The sequence below is a fragment of the Crinia signifera genome, chromosome 3 (genome assembly GCF_055691185.1).
Source record: "Crinia signifera chromosome 3, ASM5569118v1, whole genome shotgun sequence".
Classification (NCBI taxonomy): Eukaryota; Metazoa; Chordata; class Amphibia; order Anura; family Myobatrachidae; genus Crinia; species Crinia signifera.
In genome coordinates this window covers 133,121,851-133,143,766 of record NC_139219.1, presented here as the reverse complement: position 1 = coordinate 133,143,766, position 21,916 = coordinate 133,121,851, and the positions used below count along the sequence as shown (strand labels likewise).

Sequence of the window (21,916 nt, the reverse complement as noted above, 5' to 3'; positions counted from 1 at the left end):
CTAACTCAGAAATCTTGGCTCTGCTAGCTCTTTTTAAATCGCTGATGCCTTTTTTTAGCCCGCCCCTCATAAAAGCTTTAAAACTGTCCCACACCACCCCTGCCGGAGCCGTGTCACTGTTTATTTCCCAGTATTCTAACCATTCCTCCTTTCTTTTATCTTCATCTTTTAATTTACCTAGCCACCTTGCATCGAATTTCCTTCCTCCTCTGTGTCTGTACTCAGAATGAATTCTGGCCAATCAGGAGCCAACTTTCCTGGCTCCTGATTGGCCGCTAGGCGGCTCCTGATTGGCCAGAATTCATTCTGAGTACAGACGCCGAGGAGGAAGGATCTCTGCGGCTCTGACAGTCGGGGAGCTGCCGGAGTCACCGGCAGCTTGAAGAAGAAGCAAGAAGATGGAAGAAGAAGGAAGAAGCCCTGGACTACGTCGGATCAAGTCAGAAGAACTTCCATGGAGGACCTGGGTGAGTAGGATTTCCGTCCACAGGTCCACCATGGATTTCTTCGGACCCCGGACATGAAGATCGACATGGTGAAGAATGCCGACATGGATCCGGAACCAGGAAAAGGCACTGGTTCAAGACTCTGGGACCTACCTACGGGATCAAGATAGGTAAGTATCAGTGTGTGTGTAATGTATGTATTAAACTTTTATTTTTCAGGTGTCAGTGTGTATTTATTTAACTATTTTTGTTTACTGTGGAACTACAAGACCCAGCGGGCCCTTTAATGCCCCGCAGGCTGGGACTTGTGGTTCTCCAAGTCCCAGCTTGCGGGGGAGGCTTGCTGGGACTCATAGTTCCACAGTTTAAAACAAACAATAGTTCTTTTAGCCTGGTGTTGGTTACAGCTGTGGGGGGGACCCCACGCCGTTTTTTTTTTAAATATTTATTTATTTTTTCTATTTTTTTTACACACTTCAGCCTGCACGGATCTGACTGCTCCGTGCAGACTGCCAGAAAAATTCGTATTAGCGGCCGTATATACGGCCAGCTAATACAAATTCCTACGAATCCTACGGAGGGTTACAAAGCAGTCGCATATGACTGCTTTGTAAATCCCCCTCCATAACACGACTTTGCATACGACTGAAACAGTCGTATGCAGTCGTAGGGAAAATACTAATACGAAAAATTAGGTTTTTCATATTAGTAAATTTCCCCCGTTATGTCGACGTTGTATTGTTTAACTTGCTTCATGACCAGTGACCTCTTAATTTTGTTGTTCATGCCTCTGATATTCCAAGAAACAATTACCACCATTCTATATATTTTTCTTTAACCTTTACCCTAATGGTTATTGTCCCCTTCCTCTTAGCAGATATTGAAACTCGGAACAGAACAGACCTTACACTCATATACTTCTCATACATCGAGATGGATTATTAATCAATTGACTGACATGTAAATGCCTCCAAAGGCCCCAAAAGACAAAGAACCAGCTGAAATCCAAGATGGGGCTATTGAACACACGTATGAAATAAAACCAGATAAGGGAGAGCAACACAAGAGCATATAACCCTAGCCTCTGCTTATTCAACCTGGAAATCCAGAAAGGGTTATTGGGCAATCCTGGGCAAGTACATACAACAACATTACATACATATTCCCTTTCCCACTCCCTCCCACCCTCCCCCCACCCTGTATACCATTCCCCATGTGGCATACTTAATCCCCTACCAAGCTCCCCTCACCTCTTCCTTGAGACTATTACTCTTTTTGGCTCACCATAAAGCGGTGAGCCCCCTGGACCATTTCTAATACATTTTACTATTGTTATGCCTTGCTGGTCACCAATTGGTGGACCCCCGGCACCCATTTGTCGATCCATGCTGCTGCCTCATTGGCGGTTTGAAAAAAGAAGGTTTCACCCTCGGCCATAATTCTCAATTTTGCCGGAAAAACCATTGAGTACTTAACCCCTTTTTCCCGGAGTCTTTTCTTAACCTCAATAAATTTGGCTCTGTCCTTCTGTATTTCTATGGCAAAGTCCGGGAATATTGAGATTCTTGCTCCATTATGTTCTAGCGGACCTTTTTGCCTTGCTAAACGGAGTACTGTATCCCTATCCTTAAAAATTTAGAAATTTAATGATTACTGTTCGTGGCGGGGCTCTGGGGGGCAATGGTCTGGAAGGGACCCTGTGGGCTCTTTCAATCATGAATGCTTTTGAGAATGATTCGCTGCCAAGTTTCTCTTTTATCCAGTTTTCCATAAACAATATTACCTCTGCGCCCTCCTCACGCTCAGGGAGCCCTACGAGTCTAACGTTATTTCTTCTTAGTCTCCCCTTCATGTCAGACATTTTGTATTTAAAGTCCCGTACCTGGTCAGACAAGGTTTACTTTTGCCAGCAGTATGTTGTTACTGTCCTCCAGGTTGGAGACCCGTGTCTCAGCCTCTTTAATTTGCTCTTTGACCTCTTTTATGTCTTGTTTCATTGAGCTTATGTCTGACTGAATGTCCCCAATTTTTTCTGTTAGGCGCTGCTCACTGCCATTAATGGCTTCCAGCACTTGTTGCAGTGTAATTTCAGGGGGGGGGGCTGGGGATTTGTTCCCTTTGTGGGGGTATTCTGGGGTGTCGGCGCTGGGGATTGCGTACTGCTGTTTGTTTGCAGCTGGGCATATCTTTCTAGCCGTGCTGCTGCAGCAGCGGGGGCTGCATTCCCAGTTTTCCCCATGTCCGTGCGCTTTTCTTATATGATAGGGGAGAAGGGAAAAAGGAGGGAGGAGGGCCGGAGTACAGAACCACTGACACTCTTAGACGTCTGTTTAATGGTACTTTTATAGTTTTATTCAAGGGGTATTGAGGTGCAAACCCACCAACTACTGCGTTCACCCTAGGGCAATATACAGTCGCGTAGCAGGGCTTTAAGAATTTTGAATGCACACCTAGTATCGCTTTCTCCCTGGGGTGCACTGATATACAGTCTCGTTAGAGGGGCTATTTAGGGATTTTACACGCAGACAGTTTATATCACACACAGTCAGTTCAATGCCTTCCCTTCTGACGTTATTTTAAGGTAATATGCCAGATAATAATATCACTTTACCTTTTCCGTGTGATGCTGTGTCTTTTCAGTCTCCATATGTGGTCTGCAGTCCTTCCCGGAATATTGCCCTTTTAATAGTGCAGGCTTCACAGGGCAGCCCCCTGGCTGTTTGCCCCATCAGGCTCTTCACCTCCAAAGTATGACCCCTTGTTTGGGTAGGCCAACGGAGGGGGGGGGGGGGGGGTACAGCTGGTGCCTTGGCTTCCTTATTTCTTTTTCAGCCTCTGCTCACACCAATATTATGCCCGCTGATCTTGTTCCCCTTCAGACTGGCTGCCTGAGTTAGAGAGAAGCCCCTCTCACCGACTCTCTCCCCTCGCGTGCCTCCTCTTCTTCCTCAATCTGCGCCGGCAGTGTGTGTCCCCATCTGGAAAGGGACCGGGCTGTTGATAATGCCCCCGCCGGGCTCTCCCTCTCCTCCTCCCGGCTCGCGTCCTGCTCACCGCTGGTGAGACGCCGTGGGCTTGCCGCGTCACACTTCCCTGCCACGTGCTTGGCGTGTCACACTCCCGTGCCTCGTATGCTCGGCCACTCGCTGGTCTCGTCCCGCTTCGTCTCTCTCCTCCAGACCCGGCAGCCCTGCGATGGGCGGACAGGAGCAACTGCCTCGACCACAGATGTCAGACCCCACGACCCCAGCACACTGGGCAGCAGGTACCACACTCTGGAGCTCAAAGGACGGGGGTTTTACCACCTTTTCAGCGGCTCACTGCATATATCAGGATGTTAGTCCAGGGAGCTCTCTTCCCTCACTCCTTCACTCCCACCTCGCCGTGGCCACGCCTCACAAATTAACTTAACACCAATAAATAACATTATTCAAAATATTTAACTTTTTTATATTGTGCTGCTGTATATAAGTCCAGTAGCGCTGCACAGTCGCAGCGCTGCTGGACTTATATACAGCAGCACAGGGCAGCACTACTGGACTTACACATGGCAGCACTACTTGACTTATATATGGACGCACAGGGCAGCACAGCTGGACTATTATACAGCTGCACAGGGCAGCACTACTGGACTTACATATGGACACACAGGGCAGCACACTGGACTTATATACAGCAGCACAGGGCAGCACTACTGGACTTACACATGGCAGCACTACTTGACTTATATATGGACGCACAGGGCAGCACAGCTGGACTATTATACAGCTGCACAGGGCAGCACTACTGGACTTACATATGGACACACAGGGCAGCACACTGGACTTATATACAGCAGCACAGGGCAGCACTACTGGACTTACACATGGCAGCACTACTTGACTTATATATGGACGCACAGGGCAGCACAGCTGGACTATTATACAGCTGCACAGGGCAGCACTACTGGACTTACATATGGACACACAGGGCAGCACACTGGACTTATATACAGCAGGACCAGGCAGCACTACTGGACTTATATACAGCAGCACATGATAAAAAAGTAAAATATTTTGAATAGTGCACAGTCAGGGCTATTTTTGTGCAGGCTCCAGCAGGAACTGTGGCCCTTATTCTAGTTCACTCTTTCTAACAAAATATTTCTTAGATGGACAAAGCCATGTGCACTGCAGGTGAGGCAGGTGTTACTTGTGCAGAGATAATTAGATTTGGGTGGGGTTTTACACCTGCCTCACCTGCAGTGCACATGGTTTTGTCCATCTAAGAAATATTTTGTCAGAAAGAGTGAACTAGAATAAGGGCCACAGTTCCTGCTAGAGCCTGCACAAAAATAGCCCTGGTCACAGTGCTACTGGACTTATATACAGCAGCACAGGGCAGCACTACTGGACTTCTATATGGCTGCACGGGTCAGCACCACTGGACTTATATACGGCTGCACAGTCGCATTGTTACTGGACTTATATACAGTGTTACTGGACTTATATACAGCAGGACAGGGCAGCAATAGTAGACTTATATACAGCAGCACAGGGCAGCACTACTGGACTTATATGTGACTGCATAGGTTTGCAATACTGGACTTATATACAGCTACTCAGTCTCAGCACTACTGGACTGATATACAGCAGCACTACTGGACTTATAATAATATGGCTGCATAGGTCAGTGTGGTAAACAGGAACAAACAGGCCAGTAACCCCTTTACCTTGCACTCTGGGAGGATCGCCGGCTTTCCTTCTTCAACTCGTCTTCTTAGGAACAGGACAAGAACCACACCAAGGGGACGGTACAACGGAATTTATTTATAATTAAATAGGATACTGGAAATCGGGTAGCAGGCAGGGCTACCTTTTGCATAGCTTACACTGAAAGGGGTGCACCGTAATATGATAAGGTCACAATAACACAAGAAGGCACGTCTGCATATATATATATGTACCGTCTCGATATATAACCGACTATAATCAATGTTTGGCCTAAACAATTCTATACAATCAATCAAGGTTATCACTTTGCAGCAATGTAAGGTAATTAGCAATCACATTAAATTATACTGGATGATTAAACTATCAGCTTCACAATGCAAGTTCACGTCACACAATAATACTTTACTGTAAATAATGCTACTGGGTACCCAGCTGTCTATGATAACCTACTGTCTCTAAGACAGACCTGTGAACAAGGGTTTAGTGTTCGTTGGGGGCCCCTATTCTTCCACTGCGCAGTGCTTGTGTAACTTAGAATAACGATCCTCCTCAAGCAGGAAAGGGTAAAACGTGGTTGGGCAATGTCCAGAGTAAGACAAAGGCATGCTGTGATATCCTTTAACAGCTGACAAGGCAATAGCACTTTCTCGTTTACACCAGAAGGTGGTGCTGTAGTGGCACTAATGCAAGGTCTCTGTAGGGTCAACTGAGTTCTTGTGGCTGCTGGCCCAACTCCTGACAGCAGGTCTCACCCAGGTCAGTCCTGTCCTCTGTGGGTCTCCCTCTCTACCCCGCACGTGGGGTATTGTGTGGCTCACACTGAGAGTCTGGTGAAGCAGGTGACGGTGCAACACTTTCTGAAAGTACTGCTGAGGCGGCGTCACTCCTCCCTGTAGCTCCGCTGCTCAGCACCTCTCTCCAACCCAGCTGTCACTCGGGTCTCAGGGGGGTAAATACATTTCTCCCTCAAGCTCCTGTAGTGTTGGGGTGGCCGCTGCCGGTCAGGCTCCGTCTGGCCTCTGGTCACGCTTCTCCCTCTGGCTGCCCACTATCTCCCTCTAAGCACCGTCCCAACCTGGCGGTACCTTGCTGCTGCTGTGCCGGGTCCTGTCCGCAGTCTGCTCTCCCGGCGGCTCCTGCACCGCCGGGCGAAGGGGCGGCAGCCAGGTTCCGCTCTCTGCTGTTGTGGCCGGTGTCTACTCGCCTGTCCTGTGCTGCAGTCTCCACATGCTGTTGCTGGCCGGTCTTCTCTCCTCCTGTCCCTCAGCGCTGGCTCACTGTGAGGTGCCGCAGCCGGAGTCTCTCCCTCTGCGCCGGGCTGAGCCGTCACTCACACTTCCTCCGGCCAGGAACGCTGCTGCTCCCAGAGGTAGGCACCGAGTACCTCCTATGGCGCCACTCACGCCCTCTGCTTACACCTTATGCTGGTCTCCTTCTTCGGACAGCTCCACCTCTTCTTCCTCTTCGCGCCCTTCAGCCGCCAATCAGAGGGCACCTCTTCCTGTCCATCTCCCAGCACCTTAAAGTTAAGTGCTGGGTCTTGGTGCTCTCCTTCTGCCCAGTCCCATGCTGCTGCTGCAGAGCGGTTGCCTAGCAACCTCCTGTGATTCTGTGTAATTAGGGCTACACTGGCCACCAATGTAATTGGGTGGCAGAGAAAAGAGATACCCCCAATTCTGGGATGTTACATGTCCCCCTGCTCGAACGATGCCAGTCCCCGGGCATCAATTTAAGGGTTAGCAAAAGTCCTGGATAAAGTCCCGAACGTAAATATAAGGGCCTTAATGTCCTTTCTCAATTGGGCCACAGATAGCATCACATATCACATAAGTCTTAATACTGTACATAAATTTACATACATACAATTTACAAAGGATTTGCAGTCCAATATTATTTACACTCTATAGCGGCTGGTAACACCCCTTTTGTGCATCGCTCAGATCTCCCAACTTTTGAAGCGGTCCTTCGACTGCACCTTAGATCACAGCATGCGGTCTGCAATGAGCACGTGGTGCCCCTTTTCCACTCTTTCTGGACTTGTTGATGACCTGTTGTATCATGCACAGGAATTCTTCTCCTGTAATGGTCGTATACTCCTGGTCTGTACCAGTTTTCTCTTCCGTGGGACGGGTTTCGGCCTTTTCAGCTAGGTTTGTGATTTCCGTGGTGGCCTTTGCTTTGGGCGGTGGCATAGTTGCCTTTGGGCTTTCGGGTTCCAATGGCTCCATTTCCTTTGCCATGGTCATGTGGGCCACAACTTCGAGGCATCTCTTCCGTTCGGCAGTACTGGTATCTGTCTGCAGTAGGGTTGCTGTCCGGTCACCTGTATCTACCATTCTTGGGGTGTACTTGTGTTCAGTTCCTGGCCTCACTTCTTTTGGCTGGGCTTTGGCCTTCTCCACTTCCCTTGGGGTTTCTGCAAGGAGATTAGGTTGAGACGGTGGCTTGGTGTGTTCTGGAGGACCCTGCAGTCTAATGGCATTTTTATGGCACTGTTACACTGCCTCACTCTGACCCCGTACGTCTGGTCTTTCTCTTGTCTCCAGCCGTTCCTTTCTCATCAAGCCTTTAGGTTTTGGTGGTCGTGGCATATGGTCACGCTGGGGAGGCTTGGTGTTAGATCGGTCAATCTCGCCACAAACATCCTGTAGTCCTCTCCTCCTCTGGCTGTGCTGGCCAGGTGGCTGATGCCTGTATGGATTGTTGCGGTGTTCCGCGAAGTGTCGACCGTCACTGTATTTTGTGTCGTATTTTCTGCCTCTCACTGCAGCACCATCGGGGCCTGTTACGTTAATTGCCAGCACCCGCTCCCCCCCAGGCATAACGCTGCCACTCCCCCACCTGTGCATACTTCAGCCGCTAACCCCCCTGGCGCCCCCCGCTCTCCCGGGCTGGTTTCATCACCCAATCCGCCCCTGGCACTACTAGACTTATATACAGCAGCACAGGGCAGCACTACTGGACTTATATATGGCTGCACAGGTCAGCACCACTGGACTTATATACAGCAGCACAGCGCAGAACTACTGGACTAATATACAGCAACACAGGACAGCCCTACTGGACTAATATACAGCAACACAGGGCAGCACTACTGGACTAATATACAGCAGCACAGGGCAGCACTACTGGACTTCTATATGGCTGCATATGACTGAAAGGGCAGACAGGCAGCACCCGATTATAGGGCAAACAGGCAGCACCCAGTTATATGACAGACTGGGCACCCCCTGGACTGAAAGAGCAGAGCAGACAAGTCACCCTGGACTACGACAGCAGACCCACTCAGTGCCACTACCCACAGGCAGACAGAGTTCCATCTTGCACCCTCTCCTATGCTGGAGTGAATATGACGAGATTCCGACAGCGGGATGATGATGTTTTGCCTCGTTCTGGGATCTGAGTCTGTCAGGAAAACCCCAACTCAGATCTTGGAATTTTTTCGAAAACTCAGGCATGGGCAAAAACCACATGGATCAGTGAATTCACCTCCGATCCACATTTTTTACACACTTTTGGTAAAATTTGCGGTTGTTTTTCGACCTACTTTGGGTCGGTTGTCATCCATGCTGCTTCGGTCCCCCCAAAAAGTAAAAACACATGTGCGAAAAAGTAACTGAATATCTCCATAGAATAATGCAACCACAAGAGACCTGAATGTGACTTTCATCACTTTAACACAATACCTGCTGGCTCAACAAACTGAGTTCCTGGGGAACTACTCCACAAACTATCCCAATCACCTCTCCTTTATGTTCATGTGTTTATAAAAATATTGTTCAACCTTGAAAATGTTAACATTATTTTTGAAATCAATGAAAAATAGCAAATTATTTGTTCTATTGGGGTCATTTAGACTTGATCACACGGCTGTGAATTTGCATGGTGGCCAATAATAGATAGACTGCACATTAATATGGTTTGCAATGCACGCAGTGGCGTAACTATAGTCCGCGAGCCCCAGCGGTGGCGGGGAGGCGCTAAGAAGGGGGGGGGGAGCAGGGGGTGTGTGTGTTTGCGGGACTATAGTTACCAGAAAAGTTATCACCCTCCTTACCCCGTTGCCACTGCCTCTAACCCCGACACGCAGATCTGTCGGGTCCCCGGCTCTCCCGGCTACAGCTGCTAATAAGTGACACTCAGAAAATGGCTGCCCCCATACAGCAGACAGTTTTTAAGGTTGCTAGAGGAGGCCGCCGCCTCCCTCTAGCATCCTCAAAAACTGTCTGCATTATGGGGGCCGCCATTTTCCGAGTGTCACTTTTTATTAGGAGCCGGGAGAGCCGGGGACCCAACAGATCTGCGTGTCCGGCGGCAACTGGGTAAGGAGGGTGATAACTCTTAATGTAGTTACGCCACTGAATGCGCGTGTGCAACACCCGGTAGCGATAAACTCCTGCTACTTTTTTGATCGCTGGCCATTCGCAGAGTGATTGACAGGAAGCAGGCATCTGGGGGTGCTAACCGGCCATTTAGTGGGAGTGCTAAGAAAAATACAAGCGTGCCAACAAAAAAAAAATCCATCTAGAAAAATGCTATCCATTCTTAAGCATTTTAGAGGAGGGTAACTGACGTCAGCAACAGGCAGGATATGCCTGTTTTCAGCGCAGCAGTGAATAAGGGCCCTATTCTACTTCACTCTCATGGTGTGTACACATGGTAGATGTGCCTTAAGATCCTATCCATGATCTGATCAGATAGGATCATGGATAGGATCTTAAGGCACATCCGATTTGCATCCTATCTTGACTATATAGTGCAGATCTGCACTATATAGACAAGGCAGCCAAGACTTTCTGGCTTCCGATACGTGAACGCGCATCGGGATCGGATGGGGATCGCAAGGGTTAAAACCCTTGCGATCTCCATCCGATGTTGATCCGATGCCGATCCGATGTTGACTATATCGTCAACATCGGAAAGGAAATCAGACCGTGTGTACACAACATTAGAGGCAAATTCCTTTTTAGCTGGACAAAACCATGTGCACTGCAGGTGGGGCAGATGTAACATGTGCAGAGAGAATTAGATTTCGGTGGGGTTTTTCTTCAAAGTGAGATCTATATTGAAGTGTAAAAATAAAGCAGTATTTTCCCTGCACAGAAACAAAATAACTAATCTAAAGCTAAATCTCTCTGCACATGTTACATCTGCCCCCCTGCAGTGCACATGGTTTTGTCCAGCTAAAAAGGAATTTGCCTCTAAGAGAACTAGAATAAGGCCCTAAGTCACTGGCTTCTCTAGCCCTGCGATGAGCTGTGCCCAGTGTAAAAACTATTCGATGGTGAGCAGCTTGCTATGAGATTTGGACATATTTAAATGGCTAAGAATGACATATAAACACAATTTAGTTAATTTACTACGTAATAAAAAATGTCTGCATAAAACACATTTGGCCTAGGAGTGCAGTGTAAAAAATTCTTATACGCTAGGGCACCGTGATTCCAAAATGTTTGGGAAACACTGCCTTAATGTGAAAGTATTGACATTTCCAAAACTTATATTCACACACAGTATTGGCCACTAGAGGGCACTGTAAGATTGTTAAATGTTTTCTCTTTTTATCTTTGAGGTAAACAGACCATGCCAGTCAAAACAGATCATGGAGCAAAATAATAAAATCCACTGACTTTCTGGGGAATGAGGTTTAATGACATTAAATCACAGCACGTCACAAGGTAATAGACTGTAGATATATATATAGAGATATAGATATATAGATATAATTTAAAGTTCAATTAGTTGTCAGAATTTCTAGGTTTAATATAGCTAGTGACTGAAGACTGCATGAAGACTGCAATAATATATTTTTTACATACATTCAGTTCAATTAAAAAAATTCCTTAGGGCGGTATCAGAACAATTATTCTCAGGCAGGCAGACCCGAGACTGTTCACACCCCTCATACCGTATCTTATTTCTCAATGTCCTAACAGAGTGCAAGTAGCTGTTTACTACTACTGCCCCCCCCCCCCCCCCCCATTTTTTCCCTCGTCTGGTTTAATGTTAATGTTTTAATGATTTTACGTGGAAGATAATGTTATTATATTGTCCTGCAAGTATTATTTACCAGTATAACGGCATTATCCTGTTCTCTAATTCTGGTTTCCCAAAACAGACCTCGATATGTATATTTATGTTTAATTTGGGTACTTGTGTACTATCACGGCTCCCATCGCATCGCAGACCATATCGCATGCGATGCTCCACAATGTCATACAATTTAAAAATTGAGGGGCGGCGGTACGCGTCCTGCAACCTTTTCATACCCCCACTATCCACGTCGGCGTGGAGTTGATTTTATAAAGTGTGGCGAGCGCAGCGAGCCACCGAGACCGAAGCGTGGCGAGCGCACGCACAGAACTTCACAGGTATACGCGTCCCCTCCCAGGGCTCGCTGTGCTCGCCACGCTTCAGGCTCGGTGGCTCGCTGCGCTCGCCACACTTTATAAATTCAACTCCACGCCGACGGGGATAGTGGGGGTATGAAAAGGTCGTAGGACGCGTACTGCCGCCCCTCGCGGGCTCGCTGCGCTCGTGGCTACAAAGAGCTAACCTTGCTAAAATGAGCATTACATGAGCAGTACTATTAGACCCTTCCTTAATGGTTTCTAATGGAGAAATTGAAATACTGTATATAAGGATATAGTGAGGTATGATCTCAATGAGGTATGGCAATGAGGTATGATCTCAGTGAGGTATGGCAGTGAGGTATGATCTCAGTGAGGTATGGCAGTGAGGTATGATCTCAATACAGCGCCCCAGGCAGGGAGGGGGGCGCCCTGGTGCTCAATCACTTACCCGTGCGATGCTTGCCGCCGCGACACTGCTCCCCAGGGGGCGATGCAGCGAGCGGCGCTGTGACGTTCCGGGGGGGGGGGCGCTTGCCGTGCAATGCGGCGCTTGCCGTGCAATGCGGCGCTAGCCGCCGCAACGCTCCCCAGGGAGGGGAGGGGGGCTTGCTGGGTCCGGTGCCGTGACTTTCCAGGGGGGGGAGCTTGCCGGGTGATGCAGGTCACCACGCCACGACGCTCCCCGGGGATGGGACTGCTTGCTGGGTGATGGGGGTGGGGGGGACCAGCTCCAAACTGCCACCCTCCAGCGGCCGGCGCCCTAGGCAAATGCCTAAGGCTGCCTAGTGGTGGCGCCAGCCCTGTCTCAATATCTAAAGCCTGTTGCTGCCTTTTACATATCGAATCCGGTCATTTCTTAATTAATATAGACATCAAAATTTGTTTTTTAGTTGAGGTAATCAAAGTCCCAGAGAGTAGAAATATTGCTATAAAAACCCAATAGATAAGAATAGTAAACACTGGTAGGGTGATTCTAAGCTCCGCTGGGGCAGTGACTGATGTGAATATTCTGTATTGTGTAATATTTTGGTTGATCCACCAGAAGAAGGTAATTGATACAATACTGCTGTATTTTTTTTTTTTTTACAACATACAGAGTTCAGTTTCTATGTATTACATGGTAGTCAAAAATGCAGGGAATGTCACTGAGAACCACCTGTATACTGTGCATGTTTTACATGGAATAGAACAGCTATTTAAATGGCCTTAACTTTCAGCAGTTTAACACTGTCTATATAGATCACTATGGCGTTGGCCATTCATCAAGCTTTAAAAAGCAATGTGCTCTGCCGCAATACTTCATTCCAGTTAGCGCAATCTATTATCCACCATTGATAATTAGACCATCATGTCTTATGGTATTATCATCATATATGTAGTAGTCATGACACATTGTGTCGTATCCAGTCGACGGATCAATGGTGTCTAGATCAACCATGTTATGGTCAACTACGCTTAGTGGAACGCTTCAAGTTAGACGCCTAAAGATAGTCGACAGTAATGAAATAAGAAGCAAGCATTAGGTCGACGGGAGCGTGGAAGACAGTTTCATGGTCGACATAAGTTTTACATGTATTTTTGGTGCATGCCGACTTGGTTCATACTTTACTATCCAAGGGATCATAGAGTTAGATTATAATAGTGTAGTGAGCCCAGCAAGTCATGCGAGGGGAACACTTATACAGTGTCCAAGTCAACCTATGTCGATATAGCCACAAAAAGTGAAAAACTGATGTCAACCTTTGACTGTCGTCCATGCTCCAATCGACCTAACAATTGTGTCTAACTGACGTTCTAGACAGTATCGATCCGCTATACCATAACCACATTGTGTATAGGTATAAAGTTCAATAATACTGTAATTATGATCAAATTCAGTGATTACTTCATGTTGGCTTGATAAGGTGTCATATATTACCTAGGTTTAATGGGAAATTATGTCCAGTGGGCTTATCAAAATGAATAGGTGTAGTATTCTGTGCCTGTATAGACAGTTATCGGGGGGATCTCCCAGAAGCCCACACACAACATTGGAGCACTACAGTGTGTTTAACCCCTTGAGTGGTGGGTTTTACTGGGGCAGGACAAACCTACCCAGCAAAACCCACCACAGGACATAGGAAGCCCCCTCCCACTCCCTGCCCCAGCTGCCAGTCACAGTGAGCATTAACCACAGACGGCAGGCTCGGGGATGTTCTCGGTGGATTGGGAGGACTTGGGCATCTGAACTCCTGAGCGGTCCCGAGTCCCCCTGAGCCGCCCTGAAGATCCCTGAGCCTGCCGCCTATGTCACTGCTGTAAATAGCGATTGGTGGCTGGCGGCTGGGGAAGCGACAGGGGAGCTCCGGTGTATGATCATCTGAGCGGAGGGGGTGGGGGGGCTGACAGGAGGGGGGGGGCCTACTACAGCGCAGCTGAACCCGAAAAATTTCTGGGCATACCACTCAAGTGGTTAATGCATTTATATTGCTAGGAGTATTTATATATTATACTTTAATAACATTGCCAGCATATGTTATTGACTATTTTTTTTATTGTTAGGAGCCCCACAAACTTAGAGGCCCATTTATGAAGGTTCGCATTTTCAATGCAATCTGGGCCGAATATTATCGCACAGGATCGCATTGTAAAATGCAAACTTATTGGTAGGATGTATAATGCAGCACTCACATGGACAGGGCTCCGAAAGGGGATGCGGCCAGCGGCAATGCAGTGTGGATTGCAGCAGGGATCAGAGATTCCTGCTGCGGTCCCCCTATGGGACATTCTAGTGATACTTGCAGCTAACACTCAAAAATGGGTGTTTGCGGGGATTTAGCTGCAAATATTGCATGATAAATGCCCATAATCCGGCCCTGTGTATAGGGAATAGTATAATGGTATTATGATGACCGCCAATGGTTACATCATGTTAGATGGGTGTCATGTTCTATTCCTACACAGTGTACTACTGTAGTTGTTTACTTCTGTCTGGTGGTCTCAAATGCTTACACCATGTAAGGTACATAACTTATTAACATGAGTAACAGAAGTATCCCTAGGGTAGGTATGGAAAGTTTCCTGCTGCTCTAGAACAATGAACCTACTTGGAAATGGCATTTGATGCTGAAAACACCTGTACAGAACTTTCATTGAAATATTTCTTTGTTATGTGACATTACATATTACAGTTTAATGTATCAGACAACGATTTCAGAATTGCAAGTGGGCACATTGCACTTCCCAATAGACTTTACTGCTATATTATACGGTACACAATGATGCCGCATGCAGTGACAGCACCACATTACATTAGCAAATAGATGAGTGTGGGCATGAATGGTTCAACATGGAAGTGTCTAGACTCTGACTGTGCACTTCTGTACAGTGACACCATCACATAATACAATAACAAAAAGGTCCCTGCTGCTGCTGGCATGTCTGCCTCCAACAATGCCCGCTTTGTGAGATTTATACAAAATATCCTGTTCCTCTTGTTAAAGATGTCCTATTGCCAGCCACAAAGTCACAATCAGATGTTGCAGCCTTTATCCACAGAAAACATTAACTTATACCTAAATACATACTATGGGTTTATTTACTAAGATTTGGGTTTTATTGAAGATGGGACATTGCTATTATGTTCTAGAAGGTGCTAAATAAATAAGAAATAGATTCTGATTGGTTGCTATGGGCAATGTCTCATCTGCAATAGAACTCCCATCTTAGTAAATAAACCCCAATGACATACATTGTTCTATCATCCTAAAGGTTCTAGACATAATAATGATGATGCAAAGCTGCAGTTGACCTTTTATGAAAAGAGATGTGTTGAAATTATACCTGTGCTAAATATCATTGCTATTTACATATACAGTATCATGACGGTAATGTCTCATGTCAATCGATGCTCTGCCAGGGAACAGACCGGAACAGTGTTCCGATAAGAAATCTGCAATTTACAGTAGGTAGAACATTCACTTATGTTCTGGGATTATTTTCCATGTTTGAAAAAAATATGCTAAGCAGTTTAGTATGTATATATGATATAAACTACATTGTGAGATTCTAGATTATGTCACAGGTTCATTTAATACCTGGAAAAGGATTTACGCTCCCCATTGTACCCCTGGATTAGCAAAATACCATATATACTCGAGTATAAGCCTACTTTTTCAGAACATTTTTTATGCTGAAAAAGCCCCCCTCGGCTTATACTCGAGTGAGGGTCCCACTTCAGTCAATAGGTTTTCCCAGTTTTTTTGTTGTAAAATTAGGTGCCTCGGCTTATATTCGGGTCGACTAATACTCGAGTATATACGGTACATGAATATAATTTCACCTTTAACACACAAACTAAAAATATTGAAATAGCTTGTTTATTATGTAAGCAAATAGTAATGTACTGTGTTCAACTAAAGCAGAACCTTATTATTTTCTATGTAAAATGGAACCATTAACCCAATTAAGCAGGGAAGAGCTGCTGAGGTTGTTCTCATGTCAGTTCATGTTGTATCACGCAGCCAGTGTCAGAACAATTTTGCAACAGGTTATTGTTCCAGTCGCATCCTTGAGATTCCTGTCTTCATTTGCAGCTCAGAAAAGCTGTTACATGGGTGAGAGTAAAAGGTTCAGGGGCTTTCTGTCTTGCATGAGATGACAGAGACAACACAGGGAACGCAACGTATGCTTAGCATAACATGGCAAGTGAAACTCAAATTAAAGAGGAGATGGGAGTGGTTATAATTTTAAAGCAGATTGAATGACAAAGCAACCTTAAAAATGCAGACTGTCCATTGCCAAACTGCCTGCTGTATTGCCTTGCAGATTAATCTTGAATCAGAATCCGCTCTCCTCCCCACACACATACACACACACACACAGCTGAGGCTGCCGGCTGAACTGCACATGCAATTCTCTCTCTCTCTCTCTCTCTTTCTCTCTCGCCTGCAAATGTAATCTGGAACAATAAATAAAAATAGTGTGGAGCCAGTATTGTGAAAGGAAACAAGAGACTATAAGGAACTGTTGGATGGACTAGGTTGTACTAATAAAGGAAGGTGGGGCTAGAGGATGACAGAAAGCCACAACCAGCCAGCTAACCTGAGGACATATTGAGGGTTTTTCTTTTTTTTAGCATATTGACTGGTGGAGGAGTAAGAAGTGTGTCTGGCATCCCAGGGATGAAGGCAGAGCAGGAGGAGAGAAGCAAACTGTTCACAAGAGGGTGGGAGGCTGAGCCTGCCTGGAACGTGTTGGTGTATACAGGGAACGCTGAGCATGTTTGCAGTATGGATATAAAAAAGTAAGTTGCTTGGAAAACATTTGATAGCATGGCAGATGGGTGTTGCCTGCTGTGGATCATTATTCCAGCAATGTATCAGCAATGAAGCAGGAGGCAGCTGAGGTGTAATCAATTTATTCTTGATCTGGTTGAAGAAAAGGACACAGGAACTATTTCCATAGACCGTCTGCGCTCTGTCTTTAGGATTGAACAAATTGGATTTTTTTTCGAGTGCATGGTCAGTCTCGTCTTGGCTACAGAATGGGACATCACCAGGCACCTGTGCTACACCTTGTTTCATTGGTATCCTAGAGCTCTACTGTTGTAGAAAGTCACTTTCTACATTAGAATTTTTTCTTGTTGGACTTTATTTTTGTTCTTACCTTGGATATTATTATTTCATTATTTTATGTTTTTGCATCCAGCGATTAATTGTCTCCGGTCATTTACTCACCATGTGTTCAAATATAGTGTATGAGTGGCTGAAAGTGTTGCATCTTTCTCAGTATACTGAATCATTTGTGGATAATGGGTATGATGATTTGGAGGTATGCAAACAGATTGGGGATCCTGACTTGGATGCAATTGGTGTGATGATCCCTCAGCATCGTAAAAAAATCCATGATGCAGTCCAAAGGTTGAGGGAAGAGGAGAAAGAGGCCGCAAGCGGATTATATTTCACTTTGGAGCCCCAGTTAGAATCACCTACACCAGACATCTACACCAGCCACTTGGTGGACCAGTACGAAACCAAAGCATGGAGGGAAGCACAGGGTCACAAACCAGTTCCAAGGAGTAATAAAACTGGACAACTCAGCAAAAACTTAATCACTTATCCTAAACTGAAGTTAAAGATCATGATACGGGATAAACTTATTCGGGATGGGATCAATCTCAGCAAGCCACCTTTCTCCAAAAAGGTAAGACAATGTTAATACGCAGAGCTGGCATGCACTGCAGCTTGTTTTTGTCGTGCAACAGTTTGACAAAGTGATTAAAGTGTACAATTGGATTCAAAGTATGTATATATGTTCCCATACAATGTGCATACTATATGTAACATAACAGAGCATATTATGTTATATAATCATATTTTATACATGTTAATATGGTATAGCTGGACTGTAAGATTCTGCTTCATAGAACTTCTGTTTGTTCTATAAAGTTGCTGCCATGTATCGTGCAATATGTATAAGTCAGTTTGGGCACTGGCAATTGCCTGTTGTAAATATGTGCATTTGAAGAGATTATGTGCAATTGTATTAGAATATTGGAGGGCAGCTTGAAACAGATTTTCCGAAAGGCAGATATATATATATATATATATATATATTTAGATTTCAGGTGCTCTTACATATTGTAGATGTTATGAAGTAGAACTGGTATCTTGAAAGTAAGATATGATGCATTTTTATGTTGTTATTGTGAATTGAAATTCCATAGATTGACTTAAAACTGGCAAACAACACGGTTTGGGAAGGTTGTGCAAGATTGCTAATGTGTTAAGTTAAATGCTTAACTAGTAACTACAATAAAAACTTCCAACTTGGCATCAGTACCAATGACATTTCCCAAATCGCTACACTTAAGTTTTTTTGTTTGTTATGGCAGCCATGTAACCCATACACCTCTATTCTCCTCCATCACAGGAGGAGATTTGTTTCTCCCATGAGCACTAGATATGCTTCTCCACTCCTTAATCCTTAGCAGGTTATTCTGGAACTAGCCTTGGGGTCTGTTGGCAATTTAAGGCTAATTGTCTTTGGAACTTTCATTTGCCACAGAGATCATTTTTGCTTTACCTCAGGGAAAAGTGCTGTCACATCAGGCACAGGAAAGCTTGCAGCTACGTAACAAATGCTGGCAAGCAAAGGGTGGCACTGATATGTGGAAATGCATGTGTTGGTAGTCCGTTTGATGAAGACTAGTGTTTGACTTTGTCATGGTAATGGCATTTAAATACAGAAAGGTGGTGGAATAAACAGAAAAGCGCTCAGTGTATAACCAAGTTGAAAAAAAAAAGGATTTTATATCACCATATTAAAAGCACTGGTTCCAACTTTATAAGTCAGGATATGATGAGACCTGTAACAATAACCACCCTTTCACAGGATATGTGACAAGGGGGTATAACAAAAAAGTAGAAATAGTGCAAATTATCCTTAAAACAGACAGTTTTTAATAAAAGTCCACACTTACAAATATGTAGACAAGTAAACAGCACTAGAGGTTCCACAGTGGCAAAAACAGTAACAAGGTGTGATGTAACAAGGTGCAGATCCACTTGTAAGTCCAAAGCGACCCGTCTGGAACAGGGGATTTGAAGAACAGGGATGCCGCGTCACCTACAGCTGCTCGCCTCCAGTGAGACCATCCAAACGACACTCTGCCATGGTAATGGCATTTGTCACCAGAGTCTGTAGCATAGCTGAAGCAATGGGGGTAATTTTAGAGTTAATAGCATAGCAGGGACATGTGCTGTATTCAGTTGTGAGTCCTCAAAACAAAACTGACATTAAAAATGGTTAAACGCCAAACCACGCCATATTATTATTATTATTATTATTATTAGTAATAATAATAATAATAATAATAAAAAAAAAATTGTTTGCTTTTCTGCCATCAGTCTGCTTGTACTTGGAGTTGGCATATTGAAGCTGGAATTTCAAGCAAGTGTGTGTGTGTATATAACAAAAGTGCTTTAGCACAATGTCAAACAGCGCGTCAGCATTTGTATATCATTTGTAAATCCTTGATTTTTAGCTATTTTTGGCTTGCTAAAGTATGTATTTGTAAATGATTATACATCGGTATTACTGTATAGGCAAACAATATTTTAGCATCACAGACGTGAGAATAAATGGCATGTCTAGTCATACATATCACAAAGATATCACCACAGCAGCTGCAATATTCCTCGCTAGGATGTAAATAGGCTTACATTGTATGACTTCTTTTCTGCCTTAATACCCAGGAATGTCTGGGGAGATCTTTGCAGACCACTGACATGTCAGACTATCCAAATAATCCAAATCATTTCCTGTCTAAATAGATAATCTAGTAATTGCTAATTTAAGCATCATTCTATACTTGAAGTGAGTATTGGAGTCTGCACATTCCATGAATGGTTCCGGCAGCTTAGTTTGGAATTCTAAAAGTGTTTTCCGGAATATGCTGTCTGTGTGCGCACAGAAGGGGGTGATTGTCATATCAGGCAAATATTTCTTTCCTTAGCATTGTGGCAGCAAGACCCCATCCTGTGACATTCATAAAACTGTACTTTCTTCTGGCACTCAAGGTCACTGATCTGATGAGGACACAGATGAGCAGTCTAGTTTCTGTTAATGAGGGCTGTAACTATGTCACCATAACTTCCCACTGCTGAATAACACAGGCCGCATCTCTACTGCCAAAACCATGTGTGCAAGATTTCTCAATTGTGCTGGCAACTATCTGATAAGAGCATTTGTTCTGATAAACGCATGGTTTATACAAGGACATAGTTTAATAAAAGGAAGTAGGAAAGCATGTATATATAATTGTTTGTGTTTTCTCTCTATACTCACTGATGCTGCTAATGTGTTTAATATATTTATTTTATTTTTATGTAGAAGGCTAAGTACTCACTATGCCAAAGGCACTGCCGGTAGAGTGGTTAGTGTACACACCAATCAGCGGCTCGATTTTTATGTGCAGACATCACAACTGGGCAGACTTCTGATGTTGCCCCCCAAGCTGTGACATCACTGGCAGTATTAATAATATGAGCAGTGGCGTAACTATAGCCCCGCAACCCCCGCCATGGCGGGGAGGCGCTGAGTAACTGTGGGCGCCGGTCTCTGCTGCGGGGCTATGTTACGCTGTGTGTGGCTGGCCGGGACATGTGGGCAGACAGCGCGGCCCCCTCCCCTCCACCTCGCCCTCCCATCCGCCCGCCCTCGTACAGTTAATCACCCCCCTTACCCCTCCTCGTGCCACCACCGCCACATTCTCGCAGCGCAGTCCTTCAGGCTCTGTCTCCTCCTGATGTACAGTGCTATTGAAAACCGCCCCTCAGAATTTGGCTGCCCCCTAACAGCAGACAGTTTTTGTAGGGATGCTAGAGGAGGCGGCGGCCTCCTCTAGCATCCTTAAAATCTGTCTGCTATTAGGGGTACATCAGGAGGAGACGGTCCGGAGCCTGGAGGAGATCTGCGCTGCGGGAATGCGGCGGCGGCAGAGGGGTAAGGGGGGGGGGTGTTTAACTCTTGGAAGACCTAGGGGGGGGCGCCTCCTATAACAGCAGGGGGGGGCGCAAAAATCCTAGCTACGCCGCTGAATATGAGGGTCAATCTAATGGTTAGGGAACTCCCATGAAAACGCTGGGCGTCCCATGGTAATTCGGCCGGGATGCGGGGTGCCGAAGGCGGGCGGCTGATGACACATGAACTGAGCTGCTAACCCTATCTTCGGGAAATGGCCGCAAATATAATTCAGTCTCCAATTACTTATATTTGTGTGGCCAGTTGCAATCGTTCGATGGTCAGCGACCATCAAATGATTGCGCCCCCCGCAGGCAAGGCTACGAATGGATGTTTATGCTAAACCTCCATTGGCATGCCTGCAGGTAAAATCGATGAGTGAGGGGGGCAGCCGTTCATGTGGCCGGCAGGGGGATGTTTAGTTGACCCGCAAAGCTGCCAAATTTGCAGCTTTGAGAGTCAACCAGAATGACCCCCATAATGCAAGCAAAATAAAACTGTCAACATTGGGGCACTAAATGTATTTATTTATTTACAGTTTCTTATGTAGCGCAGCAGATTCCGTTGCGCTTTACAATTGTAAACAGAGATAACACAAACTGGATAACAACAGACAGACTTGGAGGTAAGAGGGCCATGCTGCAAGCTTACAATCTATAGATGATAAAATGAAACAATTGAGACAATAATAAAGCAGATCTTTTAGATGTGTATTTTCCACCTGGATTCAGGAGGAAAAGGAGGGAATAAAATGCCTGGAAATAGATTGTGCAGGAACATGCTAGTAAATGTTATTTGTGTTACACAGGTGGAGGAGCAGTTAGGTCTAAATAAGATCCGATCCATTTAAATCATGTCTGTCTCTACCTGCGTGCAATCTGTGCTGGCATTAGTGAGTAGA

General features: G+C 45.5%; 3 protein-coding genes across 6 annotated transcripts in view; 2 read left to right on the top strand and 1 right to left on the bottom strand.

The window, feature by feature from the left end:
- The window catches only part of LOC146063785 (uncharacterized), a 33,274-nt gene extending 17,841 nt beyond the window's left edge, over positions 1 to 15,433 (top strand). The window contains exons 2-3 of the mRNA XM_083176531.1: positions 10,731 to 10,836; positions 15,368 to 15,433. The gene's annotated coding sequence lies outside the window, so the exon portion shown is untranslated. The remainder of the gene's footprint in view (positions 1 to 10,730; positions 10,837 to 15,367) is intronic.
- Positions 1 to 19,081, bottom strand: part of LOC146063784 (uncharacterized) — a 57,069-nt gene extending 37,988 nt beyond the window's left edge. Inside the window, exon 1 of the transcript XR_014471664.1 lies at positions 18,974 to 19,081. The gene's annotated coding sequence lies outside the window, so the exon portion shown is untranslated. The remainder of the gene's footprint in view (positions 1 to 18,973) is intronic.
- Positions 16,960 to 21,916, top strand: part of SASH1 (SAM and SH3 domain containing 1) — an 893,545-nt gene continuing 888,588 nt past the window's right edge. For 3 of the 4 annotated variants that reach the window (XM_083176527.1, XM_083176526.1, XM_083176528.1), the window contains exon 1: positions 17,090 to 17,694. In XM_083176527.1, coding sequence (XP_083032653.1) covers positions 17,230 to 17,694 — 465 coding nt within the window. In that variant the 5' untranslated portion in view covers positions 17,090 to 17,229. Of the gene's footprint in view, positions 17,695 to 21,916 lie in introns of all 4 variants that reach the window. The other variant, XM_083176523.1, reaches the window with a different exon arrangement.